At 33.4% G+C, this 15,025-nt stretch overlaps 1 protein-coding gene across 5 annotated transcripts in view; it reads left to right on the top strand.

The window, feature by feature from the left end:
- The window catches only part of DPY19L2 (dpy-19 like 2), a 91,512-nt gene that overhangs the window by 54,316 nt on the left and 22,171 nt on the right, over positions 1-15,025 (top strand). For 2 of the 5 annotated variants that reach the window (XM_032401790.1, XM_032401791.1), the window contains 4 exons: positions 1,763-1,843; positions 4,011-4,112; positions 5,451-5,522; positions 8,153-8,199. In XM_032401790.1, coding sequence (XP_032257681.1) covers positions 1,763-1,843; positions 4,011-4,112; positions 5,451-5,522; positions 8,153-8,199 — 302 coding nt within the window. The remainder of the gene's footprint in view (positions 1-1,762; positions 1,844-4,010; positions 4,113-5,450; positions 5,523-8,152; positions 8,200-15,025) is intronic. The other 3 variants (XM_032401792.1, XM_032401793.1, XM_032401794.1) reach the window with 3 other exon arrangements.

The raw sequence follows: 15,025 nt of genomic DNA on the forward strand, positions 1-15,025 counted from the left end.
CTAGGCTATGTCTTGAGGTAATTTACCATATTGGTCAATTTCCTCAGTACATGGTAAGTTCTTTCCAAATGTAAATTCACGTCTTTTATGTCTAGGAAGTTTTCTTGGATTGTAGTTTTTCTTTTTCAGGTACTCTAATTATAAATATGTTGCCTGTCTTCTGTTTCTACCACTTTCTCTGATTCTTTAACTACCTTCTTTAATCTCATTTTTATTCTTCTGGGGTTTTTGTTGTTGTTGTTTCTGTCTTCAGTGCTCTTTTGAATTTTTATTTGAATTTCTTCTCCTTTAGTTACCTTGAGATTATCTTCATTTTTCAATGGTTTTCTCCTTTCTTTAATTTCTTTTCTATATTTAATAAGCACTCTCAATTTTTTTTCTGGTTTTGTCCATTTCTGTTCTTAGTTTTAAAATTTTTTGGTGTTATTTTAATCTCTGAATGCTTATTTGAGCTTACTTAATTCAACTTTTACTTCTGCATTGTAGGTTTTTTCTGCTTTGTGAGATTTTTATTCATTAGAGCAGAGATCATCAGCTGAAATGTTTGACTCTCATTTTTTTTAACTTCTTATAGAAGCTATATTATAGGTATTATAGACATCTTTCATCTAATTATTTTGTGGTTAGAGCAGATGTTTCCTAATCCAGGTGCAACCTCTTTTGTCAATGTAACAAGATGTGGTTTTATCAATTAATAATAATTTCCTTCATTCATCTTTCGGTGACAGTAAGTAGTAATTGTTTGTTTTTTGTTTGGTCCTCATTTATTTTTCTGGATACTTAATTTTTCTTTCTTGCTTATTTCCTTTTCTACACATTCTCCTAGAGGGTTTCTCTCTTTTTTCTTTTCTCTTCCTCTCTTTCTAGAAGTAATACCTTTTTGGGATCAGAATTTTTTATACTGAACCCTTGAAGTCCCTGCTCTATAGCCCATTCTCCAATCTTCTCACACATAAGGTGGACTTTCTTTTTCTAGAGTTATTTCAGCTCAGTTTGGGATCCCTCATTTCCCTCTCCCCTCTTCCACATGGTTTTGAGACTCCCCACATTCTCTATAAAGGCTTAGATCAGGACTTGAGGTTTAACTTTGCTGTATGTGTTGTTTCTTCCTATTTACAGGTAATTTGAAGTTTGTACTGTTACCTGTTTTTTATATTTGTGGTTGCATTGTTTTACTTGTTGGATAAGTGTGGAGAGATTTGGATTTAGGCCACTATAATTTTCCTCAGGTTATCTAGAAGTTCACATTTGTGTTCTTTCTAATCAAGGTTAACCAAAAAAGAAATAAAAGACAAACAGAAACCCCCATGTAAGTTTTAGTTTCTATTTTTCTCTTTAAAATGAAAGCTTACGTTTTCAGATTTTCCTTTCTTGAAGAGGAATTTATATAATTTTATTTCCAAAAGAGTGGTTGAAGAATTTTTTATAATTTAATTCTACTTTTTGAAAAAAGGACTTTTCAGCTAGGAAATAATATTTGGAAACAAGCATATAGCTCCTTTTTTCACAGAAATTGAAAAGAAACAACTTTAAAAAAATTCCTTTAGAATTTGTAGAACTCTAGTGTTGTTATGTATTTTATAACAGTGTCATCTCTTTCAGTTCTTTGCCTTTAAACAAAATTTTCTAAAGGAATATCCTTTTTTAGACTTCATCATTAATATTCTTTACATGATTAAAAATTTCCTATACCATTTGTTGATATAATTGAATATTTTAACTGGGTAATTTTTAATTTTTATATTATAATTTTATTTTCTAGCTGATTCAAGGTTGTGCTTGGTTGTGTGGAACAATTATTTTGAAATTTCTGACATCTAAAATCTTAGGTGTTTCAGATCATGTAAGTACTTTCTAGTTAAAGCATAAAAATTTCTGCAAATATGTAGCTAGATGAAAACTTTGAAACCATCTATTTTTACCTATTTATTTTATAGAGATTAAGTGCCTTCATCAGAGTCCTAGGGGTAGTTATTGGCTGAGTCAATAATAAAACTGCAGTTCAATGATCTTTTCAACCCACTAAGAAAAAACTATCAATGAATGCTGACTTAGCCATCCAGGAAAAATATTAATAATATCTTAAGTAGTTATATGTTTGTATTTCAGTTAAAATACAAATAGGGGCATCTGGCTGGTTCAGTCAGTAGAGTGTGCAACTCTTGTTGGGGTTGTGGTTTCGAGCCCCATGTTGGGTGTGTAAATTACTTTAAAATCTTAAAAAATATTTATTTATTTAAAATAATAAGTTATTTATTTATTGCAAGTGTTAACATATAAGCAGGCTGTACTCAGCTTTGAAATATAAAACTCACAATCTCAATGTAGTTTTATATATGTATAATTACAGACTAAAATTAAGATGTGACTTGATATTTTTAAAACTTGTAAAAGGAAAATTGGAAATGTTAAAAGTTCTCTATCTTTTCATCTTCTGGAAAATATATGGACCTATCCCTCATGTGTGGTGTGTGTTTGTTTTAAAGCCAATGTCTTACCGAATAGCCTTTGTCTAAGCAGACATCCCTACTTAGCTAATCAGTTCAGGGGAACAGAAAACAGTGCAGGAATTTATTTTTGATTCTTGACACTTACTGTTTGGATAGAAGTGCACATGAATGTATCATATAATAACCTACTCTGAAATGTACTTCATCTAGGACTATCCAATTAGGACCCTGTCTAATGCTGAAATTTCTTCAACTTTAACAAGGGATTATGATACTCTCTGGAAGGTCAAGTGCTTTCACTCTCCAGGAGAATTGAGCTTACATACATGTTGAGGTTAAATAAAATTTTAAAATGTAAGAATTTATTCACCATTTATTGCTAGCTCTGCATGGTGATTCCTTAGGTTTATTTGTTACTGCTGTTCTCTGGTATGTCTGACACATTTTCCTTTTTTCTTTCCCTTTTCTTAACTTTTCATTCTGTAGGGGCTGTACATTTTACGGTAAACTTTACTGAAGCCTTCTGATTCATTTATTTATCTGTTAATTTGGTCTGTGCTTTTCTTTTCTGCCTTGCTTCACATTGTCACCCAATTGATTACAAATCTTACACACACACACATACACATCCCTTTGGTGTCCTCTTAAGTGACTTCCTGTATGTAACAGTTGTGAGAAAGACTTGAAATGAAAGTGGTTTGGTTAAATTATTATCAATCATCAGGCCTAGTCCAAATTAGAAAAATAAAGTCTAAATTATCTTTGCTATTGGTAGATAAGGGGAACCATAAATAAATGAAAACCACAGACAGTTGTTACATTTGATACAAAATAATTTTTGTTCCTGCAAAATAATTTGAATTAAGGTTTACATACCAAATATTTTCTTTTTTTGGCCTTCTGAGAATGCAGTGGAAAAATAATTATCTCACTGACATTAGGTAATAAGTATTCAGTAGAAAATAGAAGTTCTACATTGAGTTTGGTTGGTGCTGTTTATTTCAAAGCCTTGGAGATCAAGTAACTAAACCAAAGTTGTGTGCATAGGTGTTGTAATTCTTATGATGAGTAGCTCTTATGTTTAATGGCTTGAATTTATGTCTGAAAAATTCAACAAGCACCAAAAATTGGAATCAGTGTATGAGGCTTTGTGAAAATGACAACACATAGAAAATTTATTCATGATTTGCAGTGTGTAGTGAAAGGGTTAACATGAGATTGTTTCCTTCTTAATAAATGATGATTATAAAATCTCATGATTAACTGCATGGTGGTTTCTGTCCAGTGAGTGTTGATCTTAGCTCACTCTTTATATTATCATCTTTATTTTTTCTGACCTCTTTCTTCTTTTCTTTTGATATTTCTCTTTGTTTTCAGTTTTCTTCATAATTCAGTGCATAGCAATGTATAGTTCACTGATTTTTCTTTAAATTTTCTTTGAGGGGCATCTATGTACCTTGGATTATCTCCTTTGTAGACTTTAGTAATATAACAAATCAATTATTATTGACCATAATTCTTAGTGTAATTTTAATTTGTTTTACTTTATTGTCTTCCCAGATTCGCCTGAGTGACCTTATAGCAGCCAGAATCCTAAGGTATACAGATTTTGATACCTTAATTTACACCTGTGCTCCTGAATTTGACTTCATGGAAAAAGCGGTATGAATATTTTTTTGATTTTTTCCTTCTCTACAGGTATGATGGTTTTTTGTTCTTGAGTTTTCCTTTTAATCTGAAACTCACAATTTTTGTTCAGAGACACCCAACTTTATCATTTTTTTTTACTATAACTTTTATTAATCATATAGCATTCCTCACCTGTTTTTTTAATGTGTAAAATCAATAAACAGTGACCTCTATCTTAAAGAGTTATTGATGATGATTAAATGAGATAATCCAGGAACAGTGCTGAAAATACTATTTGATCCACAGTGAATTACTATTATTATAATTCAATTACTTTTATTTTTTTAAAAGATTTTTTAATTTATTCATTTGAGAGAACAGAGCAAGCCAGAGCATGAGCGGGGGGCAGGTCAGAGGGAGAGGGAGAAACAGACTCCCACTGAGCGTGGAGCACATGTGGAACTTGATCCCAGGACTCTGGGATCATGACTGGAGCTGAAGGCAGACGCTTAACTAACTGAACCACCAGGTGCCCCATACAGTTCAATTACTTTTAATAATCTAGGTCACTTAGAGGTATGGGACTGCTCAGGAAAAATAAATCCAAATTCTTGTTTTGGTTTTCAGAAACTTTAGTTTTCTTTCACTTAACACTCCAAATATTGTAAAAAATTTTAACAAGATGTTGCCAAGAAAGGTATACTACTACTAAGCATACATTATTCTCTTATCTATCCAACCAGTCATACATTCACTCAAAAACTATTATGACTACTGTTTATTTATCTGTGAGGTAGTTTGCTGTAGGACTGACTACAAAGAGGAAAATGTCTTGGTTCCTGCCTTCAAGAAGTACTTAATTTAGTGACATGGTAAATCACTCCAACCACAATAATGGGTCATGAGAATTATTTAGCTGCTGATGTCATTTTATTGCTTACTCATATTTACAGTAATTACATTGACTGGCTTTCTTCCTTGTTTTTTCTAGCTTCACCAATGAAAATAATGGAATTTTGCAGCCCAGGAAATGATAATATAGGGTCTGGGGATCAGTAAACATAAAATTTAAGAATTAATATTATGTAAATAACAAAGATAAAACCAAAAAAAGGAAAAAATAATAGACATAACTTATTTTTGGTTTAATGGCTTTTACTGTTAAAATCTTTGGTACATTTGTATAACTTTTTATAATTTTCATTCTTATATTAGAAGATGAAGGTTGATAAATACATATAATGTTAATGACAAAAACATTTTTACCTTTAAGAAATTTCATTGTGATAGTCAATTTGACATAGATTTTTACTCATTTAATGTAAAATTTAATAACAAATGGCTATTTTGAAATAATTTGCTTTATTTCAGACTCCATTGAGATACACAAAGACATTATTGCTTCCAGTTGTTATGATGATTACTTATTTTATCTTTAAAAAGGTATTTTTAAAATATTTTATCATTTGCTTTTGGGTTCAAGATAAGGACTAAAGTGGATTAATGCTAATAGCTCGGAATTCCATTTTATTTTTAAGATGATCCCATACCCACTAAAAAAAATTTCTTATTCAGATCTCTCTTTATTTAGTATTACATGGGTTTTTTAGAAAGCCTCATCAGAAATGATATTCTTATTCTTTCAAAAGAAATTTATTAGTTACCCACTATGTACCATGAACTACATTCACAGTGTTAGTCCACTGGGGCAAATAAAACAGGCCTGCTCCTATCTTGGAACTTACAGTCTCAGTGGGGGTGCAGGGGCATTAAGCAAATAATCACAGAAACGACTAAAGAATTAAAATTGTCATAGGTGTTGTGAAAGTAAAACAACAGTTCGGTATCTTCTAAATATAAAGGACATTCAAGGAAGTCTTGATCCATTTTAAGACATGCACAGGAGAAATCTGTATAGATACTCTTTAAAACATTGTCTATGTATTCATTATTTTCCCAACGAAAGAAAATATTATTATGAGAGAAAGAATAACGTTCTAAAATACCTCTGGCAGGTTTTCTTGGTCTGGGAGTGGTGTATCTGAAAGCCTAGCTAAAGACACTGGGTCTTAGTTTTTAGCATTTTTGAACTATCTTTATATTGTTTAAGTCAGTATGTATTTATTTTATACCTTCAAGTAGATAGCAACATTTCTCTACTACTCTACCAGGTGTGATCCTGTTGAAACTAGTTTTCTTTATTTAAAGTCAAATTGCATATCTTCTCTGTATAGTTCCAGCTCCCACATTTCTCATTCCTGTGTTTGCACATAAAATGTGAATAATTTATGAGTGAGAAAGGCATCTGCCTCTACATCTCTGTGCTTTTTCCCTTGATCCAGTTCCCTAGGGACCACTTGGAAAGAGAATAGAGGTAGTAAGAAGGAATGGGTCATCTACACCCAGTGTCCCCTCGGCTCCACCTAGCTCTCCACTAGCCTCTTTCTATTCCGTTATGACAAATGGTGCTATTCTTTAAGGCTCCACTTAGAGGAGCTAATGCAGGAATTAACTCCAGTGGGGAGATAGTGAACATGGGAGAAGATGATAGCTAGATCTACTATTACTATTTTTTTTTTAATTAAGATCCACGACTCATAAACATAGTACTAGTCCCCAAACACACCACAGCCAAACCATGCATATGCATTAACAGGCATTTTTGTGCATTTGCTGCGTGTGTATACACATGTGTGCACACAGACATGTCCCCATCCCTGCAGCTATTAAAGCTTAACACCTTTCTGTCTCCATATAAACCCCTTCTCTTTATTTGTCTCATTGTGGCTTATTTTTTTTACCTCAAGAATACTTCTGATGTTCATTTACTTTTTCACTTGTGTGAAATCGCTTCTGGGAAGAAAGAAGAAAAGCATATTGTATGATTTTTCTGTGAAATTACTGAATCTTAAACTCCTATAAGCGCATATATTCTATTAACTAAACCCCTAAATAGGCTTTTTGCTTGCCTAAGTGATCAGAATCTCATGTGTGTCACTTGAAACATTCATCCATAAAAAATGCTCTTGAATGAATGAGAGAAATTAAAAATTCTAAACTTAGATTTCATTTTAAAATTCAAGTTTTACTATGTATTTTTTCATTGTTTATCTCTAAGTTATAAACCACCTGTTGTTTACAGTGTAAAACCTGAAGTTCCCTGTAAATGTTTTACTCTACCTTTAAGTTGCCTAGGATTGAAGCTAAAGACTCTTTGGCCCAGTTAAGCCCCCACATTCCCCTTCACTCCTCCCTCTGTCCCTCCCTCACCATCACGTGGTACATTGTGGTAAGTGCTCTTTGACCTTCTGCAGGGGTTATTTCTGGCTGAGCTAGATCAGGGAAGAAGATATGCCAGAGCTAATTTTATAATAATCAGAAGCTTTAGTGAAGCAGGAATATAAATGGCGTGGGTGGGAGGAGGGGGGCTGGTGGGGCGAGGGAGAGTTGGGGGGAAGGAGAGAGAGATTACTACCTTGCTTGGAAGGTTAAGATAAAATAGTCTCTGAAAGTACATGGAAGAAGCTGCCTCCTTGGTGGAAACCAATTCCCCACTTTCAGCCCACTTCCCTCCCAGTAAAATATAAACTTCAACTCTAATAAGGAGTTGCCCACATGTAAGAGCTTAGAATTTTAGAGTTGAAATGGACCTTAAAGATTAAAGAGGGCACGTATTGAATGCAGCACTGGGTGTTATACGCAAACAATGAATCATGGAACACTACATCAAAAACTAATAATGTAATGTATGCTGATTAACATAATAAAATAAAAAAAAATTGTACAAAAAAAAAAGATTTACCCCAATACCCTTTTCTTTCTTTTTCTTTTTCTTTCTTTCTTTCTTTCTTTCTTTCTTTCTTTCTTTCTTTCTTTCTTTTTTTTTTAATAAAAGAGGAATTTAGAACTTGAAGAAAATATTTGCCTGAGGCAGAGATGGGATTAAAGTGTTACTGAGGACTCACTTTAACAATAAAAACACTTCTTTCTAGTGAGGGTGTTTATGTTAATGAATCAGAGCATGTTAAATGTCACATAATTCCTTAGAAAAGCTTAATTTATTCTATTCACAGGTTTATCGTGATATTTTATATGTCTTATCTGCAAACACTTATCTAAGGTAATTATATCATAATTGTTTTTAAATCATAGTATATTCAGTTAATAAATAACTACTGTAATATCAAATGAATGTATATTAAACCAGCATTTTGATTAAGAAAGGAGACATGAACCAATCTTAGATGTTCTCTTTAAAAAAAAAAAAGAATGTATTATTCTTAGATATCTCTTTTATGTGTTTGGACTTGTTTTGGAGATATTTCTATTTGAATTAACTCAAAGTTCAAATCAATTTAGTTTAATTTTAATATATGACTAGAATTTAAAGTCCATAAACAGAAGTAAGCTAAAGTTTTGTTTTGGCAATTCTTTTTTTTAACTTTCAGAGAAAATATAATTATTTTTCTGTGTATTCATGAAATAGTTTTTCTGCCGTTTTTGTTAAAACCATTTGTTGTATCACATTTTTTTGGTGGTTTAAGTGAAGTCACTAACTTCACTGGCATAAATTATGTGAGGAAAACATAACTCAAATCACACATTGCTAGAGGACTTGAGAGATTGTGAAGAAAACTTCCTTATGAGGAAAATCTTAAATTACATTTTATACTTGTAGATATATGATTAAATTTGATGTATTAATGAAGTTTATTTTTTAGGACAGTTTCAGATTTACAGAATAATTGTGAAGATAGTACAGAGAGATTCCATGAGCCCCGTACTCCATGCTTATATTTTCAGTTGACAGTTTCATATGGTTGTCAGAAGGGCTTAATAGAACTTTATGGTTGAAATGGTTAAATCTTATTTGTGGAAATCCAAATCAAAGGGCTTAATAGACCCACTCTACTTTGTTCTGGTCAGATGGAGCCCAGAGGAAAATGCCTTGACATTGTAAAAGGAGTGTTTTTAGAGCTCTGAGAATTATTCACATAAGGAATGCATGAAGGCACCTGGGATATTTAACTGAATAATAGAAGATTGAGAAGTACATGACAGCTGTCTTCAAATATTTGAGAGGGTACAGTGTAGAAGAGGACAGACTCAAGGGGACCAAAGGGTGGAAGATATTTAGCTCAAAATAAGGAGGTGATTACATTCCTAAAAGTGATAGCCTTGTGTGTGTGTGTGTGTGTGTGTAGAGGAGTTTTTTAAATTACAAAATAATACATGCATATAGTAATGCATACAGATGAAATAATATTTCAAGAAAAGAGGGAGTGTTTCTCTCCCTTAGATCTACTCCTCACTGGTGCTGATTGTAAATGGTTTGTATGTATCATTCTAGAAAACATTTCCAAAAACACAATATTTTTATAAAAAAAATAGAATCAGTATTATTATGTAACTTTTTATTCTTATTTAATAGCGTATCTTGGGTGTCTGCCTAGATCTTCCTCATACTTTGTAGTGGTCTCCACATTTTATTGTTCATCATATAATGAGTGATTACCAAGTATTTAGCCATTCCCACAGCGATGGGTGTTAAGATTATATTTATCTTTTTGTCATAACAACCAGGGCTAAGAGTAATGAACATATCTGTACATATTTCTTTGCATACTTATTTTAGTGTTCAAAATATTTGAAATGGGACTGCTAGATCATAATATGAATATTTATAATTTGATAAATACTGAGAACTTACGCTGAGAGTGTGAACACCAGTATTATCAAACTTTAACATTTTCTTTCTGACAGGTTAAAAAAAAGGAACTCATTTTATCAGTCTTCACCAGTGAAGTTTTACATCTTCCAAATATGTGTGACATATTTACATTTCTTGACCATTTGAAAATTGATGTGTGGGATATTTTAAATTATGGACAGTAACCTTTTGCCTATTACATGTATATAACATTTCTTCTAGGATATCAGTTTATAGTTTATTAATGGTTTTTGATAGAAGTTTAAAATTTCTATACAGTCACAACTATACATTTTCTGTGTTAATTTATTGCTTAGAAACACCCACATCAAAATCATTAAATTATTTCCAAATATTTTCTTTCATAATTTTCATTTTTTGCCAAATAAGAATATATTTAAAGCATACAACACAATGATTTGATATATATATTTATACACATTATGAAATGATTACCACAATCAAGTTAATTAACACATCTAACACATCCATCACCTCAAAGTTACCTTTCTGTGTGTGAGAACACTTAAGATCTACACTCTTAGCAAACTTTATATAATATGGTATTATGAACTGTAGTCACTATGCTGTACATTAGTTTCTCAGAACTTCTTCATCTTATAACTAAAAGTTTGTAGCCTTTGATGAACATCACCCCTGTTAGCCCCCATTATGCACCCACAGCAACCATAATTCTATTCTGTTTCTGAGTTTGACTTTTTTCTCTTTTATAGATTCCACATATAAGTGATACCATAAAGTATTTGTCTTTCTTTGGCCTATTTCACATAGTATAATGCCCTCCAGGTTTATCCATGTTATCACAAATGGCAGGATTTCCTTCTTTTTTATGACTGAATAATATTCCATTGCTTATATGTATATACCACATATTCTTTATCCATTTGTCCATCAACAGACACTTATGTTGTTTCTATATCTTGGCTATTGTGAATAATGCGTCAATGAACATGGAAGTGCAGATATCACTTCAAAATATGGGTTTTGATTCTTTTGGATATATTCCCAAGAGTAGGATAGCTGGATCATATGGTAGTTCTATTTTTAATCTTTTGAGGAACCTCCATACTGTTTTCCATAATGGCTGTACCAGTTTACTTTCCTACCAACTATGCACAAGGGTTCCCTTTTCTCTACATCCTCATCAACATTTGTCTTTTGTCTTTTTGATAATAGCCGTTCTAAAAGGAGTGAGGTGATATCTCATTGTGGTTTTGAATTGCATTTCTTTATTAGTGATATTGAGTACATTTGCATTTTTCCTGTTCTTTGGATAAATGTCTCTCCAAGTCCTTTGCCCATTTTTAAATCAGATTATTTATTTTTTTTGCCATTGAGTTGTATGAGTTCCTTATTTACTTCAGATATTAACCCCTTATCAGATACAGAGTTTGCACATATTTTCTCCCATTCCATAGGTTGCCTGTTCATTTTGTTGATTATTTCCTTTGCTGTGCAGAAACTTTTTAGGTGATGTCATCCCACTTGTTTATTTTTGCTTTTGTTGCTGGTGCTTTTGGTGTCAGATTCAAAAAATCATTGCTAAGACCCCTGTCAAAGAACTTTTCCCCTGTTTTTTTTTTCTCATTGTAACTTTAAGGTTTGAGGTATTACTTTTAAGCCTTTCATCCACTTCAGCTTAATCTTCGTGACTGGTGTAAGATAGGAGTTTAATTTCATGGTTTTGCATGTGAATATCCAGTTTTCCAACCATCATTTATTGAAAACACTATCCTTTACCCATTGTGTGTTGGTGCCCCTATCAAAGATGAATTGACCGTATATACATGGGTTTATTGTTGGGTTCTCTATTCTGTTCCGTTGTTCCATGTGTCCATTTTTATTCTTGTACCATACTGTTTTGATTACTGTAGCTTTGTGATATAGTTTGAAATCAGGAAGTGTAATACCTGTAGCTTTGTTCTGCTTTCCCAAGATTTTCTTGGAACTTCAGGGTCTTTTGTGGTTCCATATGAATTTTAGGATTGTTCTTTTTATATCTGTGAAAAATGTCATTGAATTTTGATAGGGATTGCACTGAATCTCTAGATTGCTTTGGGTAGTATGGATATTTTAACACAATGTCTTCCAAACCAAGAACATAGAATATCTTTCTATTTATTTATGTTGTCTTCAGTTTCTTTCATCAGTGTCTCTCAGTTTTCAGTGTAGAGTTCTGTCTTCTCCTTGGTGAAATGTATTCCTAAGTGCTTTATTTTTTTTTTTTTTGATGCTATTATAAATGAGATTGTTTTCTAAATGATCTGTTCAGATAGTTCATTGTGATTGTGTGGAAATGCAACTGATTTTTGTGTGTTGATTTTGTATTCTACAACTTTATTCGTTTATTAGTTTTAACAGTTTTTTGATGGAGTCTTTAGGGTTTTCTGCATATAAGATCATGTCATATGCAAACATAGATAGTTTTACTTCTACCTTTATAATTTTTTAAATTTCTTTTTCTTGCCTAATTGAATGGATTAGGACTTCCAGTACGATGCTGGAGAGAAATAGTAAGAGTGGGCATCCTTGTCTTGTTCCTGATCTTAGAAGAATAGCTTTGAGATTTTTCAACATTGAGTATGAGGTTAACTTTGGGCTTGTCATACATGCCTTTATTATGTTGAGGTACATTCCTTTTGTACCTAATTTGTTAAAAGTTCTTATCATGGAGGGGTTTTGAATTTTGTCAAATGCTTTTTCTGTGTCTACTGAGATGATCATACGGTTTTTATCCTTCATTCTTTTAATGTGGCATATCACATTTATTGATTTGTGTATATTGAACTAGCCTAGCATTGCAAAGATAAAAATCCCACCTGCTCATGTTACACGATCGTTTTAAGGCAAATCGTGTTGAATTTGGTTTCTAGTATTTGTTGAGGTTTTTTGCATCTATGTTCATCAGGAATATTGGCCTACAATATTCTTTTCTTTTATCATCCTCATCTTACTTCAGTATGAGGGTAATGCTAACCTTGTAAAATGAGATAGAACATGTCCTTTCCTCTTAAATCTTTTGGAAAAATTTGTGAAAGATTAGCATTAATTCTTGTTTAAATGTTTGGTAGAATTCTCTAGTGAAGCCATCTGGTCTTCCATTTTTTTTTTTTTTTTTTTTAGATTTTTGATTACTGATTCAATCTCCTTACTAGTTTTTTTTTTTAAGATTTTATTTATTTTTGAGAGAGAGAGAGATAAAGAGAGAGTGGGGGTGGCAGGGGGCGAGGAGCAGAGGGAGAGGGACAAGCCAACTTCACTCTGAATGCAGAGCCTGATGTGGGGCTCAATTCCACGACCTGAGATCTTGACCTGAGCCGAAATCAAGAGTCAGACGCTTAACCCACTGAGCCACCCAGGTGCACCTCCTTACTAGTTTTAAGTCTATTCAGATTTTCTATTTCTTCGTGATTCAGTCTTGGTAGGTTGTATGTTTCTAGGAATATGTCCTTTCTTCAGGGTATCCAGTTGTTGGTGTATAATTTTCATAGCAGTCTCTTATGACCCTTTGTATTTTTGTGGTATCAGTTTTAATGTTCCCTTTTTCATTTATGATTTTATTTATTTAAATCTTTTTTTCTTAGTCTAACTAAAGGCTTATCAATTTTGTTTATCTTTTCAAAAAACCAGCTCTTAGTTTCATTTATGTTTTCTATTGTTTCTTGTCTCTGTTTCATTTATTTATCTTACAATCTTTGTTTCTTCTTTCCTTTTACTAATGTTGGGCTTAGTTTGTTGTTCTTCTGGTTCCTTGAAGTGTATAGTTGTTTATTTGAAATCTTTTTTTCTTAATGTAAGCATTTATCACTTAAAATCCCCTCTTAGAACTTTTGCCGCATCCCGTAAGTTTTGGTATGTTGTGTTTTTATTTTCATTTGTTTCAAAGTGTTTTTTATTTTCTTTTGATTTCTTCTTTGACCATGTATTTGTGAATTTTCTCTCTTTCCTACTATTATTGATTTCTAATGTCATACTGTTGTGGTCAGAAAAGATACTTGATATGATTTCAGTCTTAAATTTGTTGACTTGTTTTGTGACCTAACATAGGATCTATTGTAGAGAATGTTCTGTGTGCATTTGAGGAGAATGTGTATTCTCCTGCTGTTGGATGGAATGCTGTATATTGCATTTTTCATTTTCATTCATTGTATTCTTTACCTCTAGATGTTTCTCGTTCTTTTTTTAATAACTTCTAGCTCACTGTTAAACTTGTTTTATTCATGGATTGTTTTCCTGATTTTACTGTATTGTCTACATTCTCTGTAGTTCACCGATCTTTCTTAAAACAATTATTTTGAATTCTTTGGCAATTCACAGATCTCTATTTCCGTGGGGTTAGTTACTGGAAAATTATTGTGTTCCTTTGGTTGTGTCATACTTCCTTGATTTTTCATGTTTCTTATAGCCTTTCATTGATGTCTTCACATTTGATGGAGCAATCACCTCTTTCAGACTTTAGGGACTAGTTTTGGTGAGGAAAGACTTTCACCTGCAGGTGGGTGTAAAGAGCCAGCTGGGTAAGGTGTGCTGTTTCCATTCCTGGGGAAGGCTCAGCAGTATAGTGCCTGTGCAACTTTATCAGCGAGGTTAGCATCAATGAAGATTGCAGGGCTCCTCGATGACCAAGGCTGTGGATACCTGTAATGGTGGTGCTCTGTTAGGATTTGCAGTGGTGAAGCTGCCGGGGACCACCCAGTCTTTCCCCCATGGAGCGTGTCATGGCCAAGGGGATCCCCCTTGGCACTGGGTTCATCTTATGGATGCCCTGGTTGTAGTGGTGACGGTGTTGTTTGATACATGGGTGCCCATGGAGCAACTATGGGGATTGGAATTCGTGTGCTTGCAGAGCAGTGGCAGCTCTGGGGTCCAGCAGCTCTGGCTAGCCCACAGTAGTGGTGGACCTGCGTCCTGAGATGAGAGCGTACATGGAGCAGCCATGGATTCAGGGACTATGGCCCAGGCACTCATGGAGCAGCAATGGCTTTAGGATGTGGGCCCCTGGCTAGCCCACAGTGGTGACAGTTTGTGGGACATGGGTATGCATCAAGTGGCCACAAAGCTGGAGTCTGGGGTGCAGGCACTCAGAAAGTAACAGCGGGCTTGGGGTTCTGGCTAGCTTGCAGCATTGGTTTCACACCTAAGGCCCTGGTGTGTGGGGTCGGAAATGCTGGCATATGCAGAGCAGCTATGTCTCTCTAGCTGACCCACACGGGGC

Source organism: Phoca vitulina, unplaced genomic scaffold (genome assembly GCF_004348235.1).
Source record: "Phoca vitulina isolate PV1807 unplaced genomic scaffold, GSC_HSeal_1.0 scaffold4, whole genome shotgun sequence".
Lineage (NCBI taxonomy): Eukaryota > Metazoa > Chordata > Mammalia > Carnivora > Phocidae > Phoca > Phoca vitulina.